General features: G+C 37.1%; 1 protein-coding gene across 1 annotated transcript; it reads left to right on the top strand.

Annotated features, from left to right (window-relative positions):
* The first annotated feature begins 4,398 nt into the window (after positions 1-4,398).
* Positions 4,399-7,372, top strand: LOC149222852 (cysteine-rich receptor-like protein kinase 15). The gene is made up of 7 exons (XM_089387692.1): positions 4,399-5,446; positions 5,567-5,686; positions 5,914-6,053; positions 6,171-6,381; positions 6,500-6,734; positions 6,871-7,021; positions 7,112-7,372. The coding sequence occupies exons 1-7, from the start codon at positions 4,573-4,575 to the stop codon at positions 7,370-7,372; spliced, it is 1,992 nt and encodes a 663-aa protein (XP_089243818.1). The 5' UTR covers positions 4,399-4,572.
* Positions 7,373-7,612: the final 240 nt, after the last annotated feature.

The following is a 7,612-nucleotide window of genomic DNA, read 5'->3' as shown; positions in this document are numbered from 1 at the left end:
AGAGAGAGGAATTCCTGGAGAGAGCAGAGAAAGAAAAGAGGTTAAGTCTGGTAATGACCAGATAACCTGGATAGTAAAAGAAAAGGTTAAGTCTGGTAAGGACCAGATAACCCAGCACAAAGGTGCAAGAGTCTTGTCGAAGGCTGTAGGCCTGCAAGACGGCTCAGGGGGAGAATCCAACGAAGTGGATCTCAAGGTTGGGAGGTTAAGAGCAAAATCGTTGCAGGTGAACTCTTGGAATAGGAACGACAGTAGCAGACTGCCAGGTATGCATCCTTAAATAGTTTAAATTGAGGAACAGGTAATGGTAGCATACAGACAGGTGCAGTTGTCTGTGTTTCTTTTAATGAGTTAATGAAATACAGTTATATATGCAGTTGTCTGTGTTTTCCTTTAATGAGTGAATGAAAGCTACAGTTATATATGTATTTTGACTGTGATTCTTTTATTGAGTTAATAAAAGATACAGTTATATATGTATTCATTCATTAGGCAGAAAACGGAAGATAATCGTAGCTGTTACCAAGATTAAAGCACACAACCTCGTCTGCAGGGTAGTTCTCAGTGATTAAATTCACTATGTACAGACTCAGGTGCTTAGTAAGGAAATGCCAAAACAGAGTTAAACCTGAAGCGATTAATAAACCGCAGAATACAACAAGAAATAGATATGCAGTAGTGCGTACACAGAACCATAGGTTACGAAACATATCCAAAGAAAGTAACCAGTTTCAATAAGTTACAAATCTTATTAACATACTGTCGTGGTATCGTGCTCAGAATCGAGACGTTAATGAGTAAACGAAAAGATTTATAAAGAAAACATTATTGACGAGCCGAGGGCCTTTAATAAACAATGATGCCGTGTAAGCTAGAGTAAAAGAGATCATATTAGGAGTAGCAGTGAGGGATTTGCTCACAGTTAAACCTCACTCTATCATTTAAACCGTAAAGAACATCATATGGCCGTGCGAATGGAGCGTTAACGCTACTCGCAGGTCAATAACCAGAGACTAACATTATTAGAACTTGAGAAAACTGAATAAGATGCATCTACCATTTATCAGGCTCAGACAATACTAACATGCAAACCAATATCCGTGTATGCGAGGAGGGTTTGACTTGCTCTCATTATTTCGAAAGCAAGCCGTAAACCCTGAGACCGCAACAAAATAACATAAATTGTGTAGTATCTACGAATACTGAAACAAGTTATCTATAGCTCCATAAAAGACTGGAGAATCACGCAATAGATAATAACTTCAACCTAAAAGAGTCGACAAACATGTCAAGAACTGAACAAAACGTATTCATTACTGTAGTAAGCCCCGTAGGGTAAAATTCCATAAGAATAACAATATTAAACTGTAGTAACAGTCAGAGCGGGGTTATTACTGTTGGGTAAACCCCGTAGAATATTAACTGCATGCGAATGAGAACAGAACATTGAACTGTAACATCAATAACAGAACATATTATACATAGCCGACGGTGTAATAACATAGTCAACATTAAACCCTCGAATGGCCTGTAGCCGTAAACAAGAAAATCATCTAACCCTCAGGGTTTCATGGAATACAGGTTCGGTATGAGAAGGCCGCCTGTAAATCACACCAGGGATTGAATAAGGGGTAACCAGACCTGAGACACATGAATAACCATACATGAGTCTCGTTCTGGCCCATCGAAGACCACCATTCTTTTCATAATAGTTAACCCTACATGGCAATGCATAACAGCATCGAAGACTCACCTGGATAGAACGCGGATCTGCAAAACCTCCTTCCAGACAGTAGAAGTCGTAGAGTCCAAACCCTCCTGCACAGAACAGTCATCACCATCAACTGTATCAGTGGTAAATCGAGGAATCAAAGAACCGATTAATAATCTGTCAAGCGCAAGGCTGTAAACCTTTTAAAAATGCCATGGACGAAATGGTTTCATACCTGTGTGAATGGCAGAACTGGTGTGGTGGAGGGAGATGTCGGATGAGCTGAGGTTTGCTCTGGACGCAAATGAACCGAGACCGAAGAACCCGTGGATCATATAATGTCAACCAAACCCTCAAACCAATCTGAGCCATCCGATTTGGAGGAGCGATCACCATCGTTCGTTTGAGCGGGAGCGTGGGCACGCAAACCATAATGTACAACCCTCTGCATAATCACATGGCCTCACATGGATCTTATCCACCTGGCCACGGAACGGGTGAGTTGGATTAACACCCGCTCACCATGTGGCACCGTGATTTAATAAGCCAGTACTCAATTCATTAAGACTGTTGCATAGTGTTAGTGCGGGTTGGTGAAATGAAATTACAACGCATGAAAATCAACGTGCAAGGGGTAAACCATAAACCATATATTGCAAGGTTTGAAACAAAATATTTGCGCATAAATTATATCAATATACCATGATGACCTGTAGGGGTTGGGTAACAATAATTATTTTTTTTTATGGTATAAGTTAGAATGGGATCGTGACAGAAGTATTTAAATTCTACAAATTAAACAACTTAAATTTAAATTTAAATTTTTAAAAATCTTTTTTGAATTTAGAAAATCAAACAAAAAAATATTTTGGAAAAAAGGTCATTTCATCTATTATTGAGCAGAGAGGCTCATTCTTACATGTGAAGAAATTGAATTATTGAACAAAGAAACTCATTCTACAACCCAGTTACAATATATTTATATAATATCAGTTCTAAAAAAAAATTATATATGAAAAAATTAGATTCCTCTGAACTCATGTTAGAAATTACTTAAAATGAATCTATGCTGATTTAAACTATTCATTTAAAAAAATAAAAATCAATTAGAAAAATAATTAATTTTAATTAACAAATTATTTATAATAAACCATTTATTAATCAAATTTTATCCTTCATAATCATTCATGAACTTTTTTTTAATTCAACTCCCATCGAAAATGGAATGAAATGACAATCATAAAAAATCCATGAAAAACTATCAAAGATGTTATTATATCATGGTTGGTTATTCTTGAAGACCATCTAAATTCGAACTATGTTTCATGCCCCACTTATTTAAGCAATACAAAATTACCCAAAATTAGTAAATCAAAGATATTATCTTAAAATAAATTGAAAAAGCATTGCTAAAATATACTATTAAGATAATGATTGATAATTTACATAGTCCAAAATATATTTTTAAGATAATGATTAATAAGTTACATTGTCGAAAATTTATAGGGTCCACGTAGCAGACCATCCACCGACCATGTAAGAAACCCATGGCCCATACCAGTAGAGAAGAATTATAAGATAATGATTAATAAGTTACATTGTCGAAAATTTATAGGGTCCACGTAGCAGACCATCCACCGACCATGTAAGAAACCCATGGCCCATACCAGTAGAGAAGAAAGGAAAAGAACCTTAGGACAAGTAGAGAAGGCATGTCTCGTTTAGCCCCAACACAACCCGTGTACGAATTTTTCAGGGCTACATGTTCGGACGGCCAGAGGTTGGCATGTCAATTTTGATTTCTCCGACTTATACAAAGTGAGGTGGAGAAAACCAATGGCCTTTTCTCGCTGACTGTGGACTTGGTTTATTTTGACAATTCCCCTAAACATTAATGCAAATACAGATCATTTCGCCTAAACATTAATGCCAATACTTGCCATGTGAATAATGTGATGTATAAAAAACCGATTTTCTCTAAAGCTGTGGGCTGACTTTAACAATGTCCACACAAGGATATGGAATCCAGCTTCTTAGGGCTGACTTTAACAATGTCCACACAAGGATATGGAATCCAGCTTCTGGGCTGACTTTAACAATGTCCACACAAGGATATGGAATCCAGCTTCTTAGTTTTTAAAATAGGAAAAGAGTGTTTGAACAGTGTTTATGGTGGAAATGTATTCAGTATTATTAAAGATTTTTAATCTGTTAAAATTAAATCGATGTTGTCACGCTATTGTAGTTTGATAATTGTAATCTAGATTAATTTTGAGTATTGTTACTTGATAGTCGTTATCAAGATTAATCTGATAACATGCCGTGGCTTAACAATTGTAATTTAGATTAATCTTGATAACATGCCATCACTATTGTAACTTGATAGTTGTAATCTAGATTAATTTTGATCTAATTAACCATTATAATCCATATTTCCAAAAATTTATACAGCAGGTAAATTTCCATGACTTTTGCCATTGATAGTTGTAATCTAGGTTAATTTTTGATCTAATTAACCATTATAATCCATATTTCCAAAAATTTATACAGCAGGGAAATTTCCATGACTTTTGCCATAGTCGAATGTACACAAGGTCAAATGGTCCACGCATGTTTACATCCTCTTTCGCCGAAGACTTTCGGCATTTCAATTCCAATTCTAATTACAATACTCTGCTGTAATTCGAAGCAGTGTGTCGATTTTGCAACCCTCAACCCTCGTCCATCTGACGATTTCCCTTCCCCATCGATCCAGGTCGTTGCTTCTTGTGTTTCAATGATGTAATTCCACGCATGGTATCAGAATCCCATATTTATCAGAATCCTTGACAGAGCCTACTGGTTCGAACTTGTTGTTCAATATGTATATATTGTTAAACTTGGCTAATTCTAGCAAACAGGCAGCTATTCTATTTCATTTCATCGGTTTACTATTCATCACCAGTTTTCCTTCTGTTACATCACAGATTAGCTCACACGCCTGCAGTAATGCCTCTACTTATGCCAATGGAAGTACTTTTTCGAGCGATTTGAATAGGTTAATGGGTGATCTAATGAAGAACGAACCTCAAACAAGGTTCAACACTTCTTCCAATGGCAAAAGTCCTAACAGAATCTATGGCCTCCTCCAGTGCACAGGTAACATATCTAACCAAGACTGTTCAATCTGTTCACAACAAGCAAACGATAGTGTTATACAACTTTGTGGAAAAGACGTCGGCGCTCGAGTATGGTTAGAAAGCTGCTTCCTGCGATACGAGAACTTTAGCTTTTTTTCAAAGTTAGACACCAATGGGACTTATCTGGTTATGGTAATTGAAATTAGTACAAGTAATCTATACAATTTCAAGACCAGTACTTCAAATCTGCTTTTCAACCTGTCTGATGAGGCCTGCAATTCTGCAAATAAGGGATTAACTCAAGGCTCAGCTACATGTTCTGCCAGTGGTACCGTTTACAGTTTAGTTCAATGTTGGAGAGATTTATCCGGAAAGGACTGCAGATCTTGCTTTCAACTACCAACAAATGACCTCCACGGATGTCGCTCTCTGAATGGAGGAGCCGAGGCACTATCGGGAAGCTGCAGGGTTCGATATGAAATATACCCTTCTTTTAACACTAGTACTGCTGGGAATAGTACTAGTCCACTTCCATTCTCTAACTCCTCCCGGGCAAACCCTCCTGCCCATATGACTCAGGTGACTCAGGCGAATGGAGCTTCACACACCACGTCAAGTAATCCCTCTTGGCCACATCTAATTTTATGATTTTCCCGCTTTTGGCGATTTTACAAATTGATTGTAACTTCAATGTCTGTAAATAACAGTACAATGCATTACATGATTTGCTCTACAGAAAATTCTCTGGGGATTGTGGCAGGCGTCTTTGTAGCGTTAATGGTCTGTTTGTTTGCCTTGAGGAACAGACTGAAATCTTTCTTTTCACGGAACCCAGTAACATGTCAGCAGAATGAAGGTAGAATCAGCGGAATTTATCTCAGATTTTAAGAATAATTGACCTTATTCTTGTTCATCTTATTGTGAACTTATCTTGATGATTTAAGAATAATTTTCAAAATATTCTAAATCTACCATCTAGAAATAAAATTGAATCTATAACCAGGCATCTCTTTAACACAACCCATTCAAATTTATGTTATCTAATGAAATTAGATTCTTATTTGCCTCTTCTTTTGTATGTAGAAAAACATGTTATTGATCCAGAATCGACACTAATCGAACACGAGCAAATTATTTTCACCTTAGAAGCACTCACAGAAGCAACGGATAATTTTCATGAAAACATGAAGCTTGGAGAGGGAGGCTTTGGCCCTGTATACAAGGTATTTACCTACTCACTATTGTTTGCAAGTTTAACGCTATTACTTTACATCATCTTTCAGATAGAGGAACAGGAAGAGGGATTTTTCCATGGCTTGTTGATGGATTGATTCTTGCAGGGAATAACGAGAGATGGAAAAGAAATAGCAGTGAAGAAGTTGTCTGTAAGGTCTGGACAGGGCAAACGAGAGTTTATGAATGAAGTGAAGCTTGTTACCCATGTCCAACACCGAAATCTGGTAAAGCTGCTCGGATGTTGTGCCGAGGGTCCAGAAAGGTTGCTTATCTATGAGTATTTGCGAAACAAGAGCCTTGACACCTTCTTGTTTGGTATGTCATTTTGAATTTTTTTTCCTGTATGAGGGAAAGATGATCAATTTTTCATAAATTAATGAGATTGATTATGTAAAAGGTTTTGAAAATTAATATTCTTTGAATACAAATACAGATCCAGAGAAGAAGAGACATCTTGATTGGCAAAAACGCTATAACATCATAATGGGAATAGCTCGTGGTCTTCTTTATCTTCATGAGGATTCACAGTTGCGAATAATTCACAGAGACATTAAAGCAAACAATATTTTGCTTGATGAAAGGCTGAATCCTAAAATAGCAGACTTTGGGCTAGCAAGACTCTTTCCTGAAGACGAGACTCACATCCAAACAAGAGTTGCAGGGACATAGTGAGAATATTTCACTCTACCCTTCTCTTCTCTATGCAATTTATTTGAAATTAATCAATTTGTTAAACAGCTTAACATTTATGCAATCATGTGCCACAAGCACCCCAACTTATTTGAAGAGTTTCTGAGTATGTAGCGGTTACATGGCGCCAGAGTATGCAATGCGAGGGCAACTATCCTTGAAAGCTGATGTCTATAGTTTTGGAATATTAGTCCTCGAGATTGTGACTGGAATAAAAAACAGTGATATAATTTTTTCCCCAGAAATGCAAAGCCTATCAGAATGGGTAAGACTTCAATTCATGATTTTTTTGGTATGAATAACAGTGGATTGCGATAAATCAGAATAAAGATGATTTACCTTGGATGGGATGCAGGCATGGAGATTACAGAAGCAAGGGTGTCTTCAGAATATGATTGATTCCACAGTAATGGAAACATGGCAGCAGGAGGAAGTCGTAAAATGCATTGAGGTTGCTCTTCTATGCACGCAAGCTGATTCAGGCCTCCGTCCAACCATGTCTAATGTTATATTAATGATCTCAAGCTCTCCTGTAACATTACTAAATCCAACACAGCCAGCATTTCTTAAAAATAGTGGTGAGAGTAACGTCATTACTGAATTAGAAGCTAGATAGGTCCCTTAAGGGTTGATAGTAAATAAAAATATGTAAAGTACATGGGCGGGTTAGGAGATTGAAATTATTTTATTAGAGGTTGGTTAATTAATAATTCATGGCGTCCACGGACAAGGGGAATTGGATTTTCTAGCGGTTAGCGTCTCCAGCAAAAATGTCCAAAGTGTGCACATCAGTGGTGAGAAGACAGCAGTCATCACCACTGTTTTCGTGGTAATTTGTTTCAAAAAATTGGGGAAT

This window comes from Pinus tabuliformis, chromosome Q (assembly GCF_031772625.1).
Source record: "Pinus tabuliformis cultivar Carrire ecotype Pingquan chromosome Q, CPIR1, whole genome shotgun sequence".
Classification (NCBI taxonomy): Eukaryota; Viridiplantae; Streptophyta; class Pinopsida; order Pinales; family Pinaceae; genus Pinus; species Pinus tabuliformis.
This window is presented reverse-complemented; position numbering and strand designations above follow the sequence as displayed.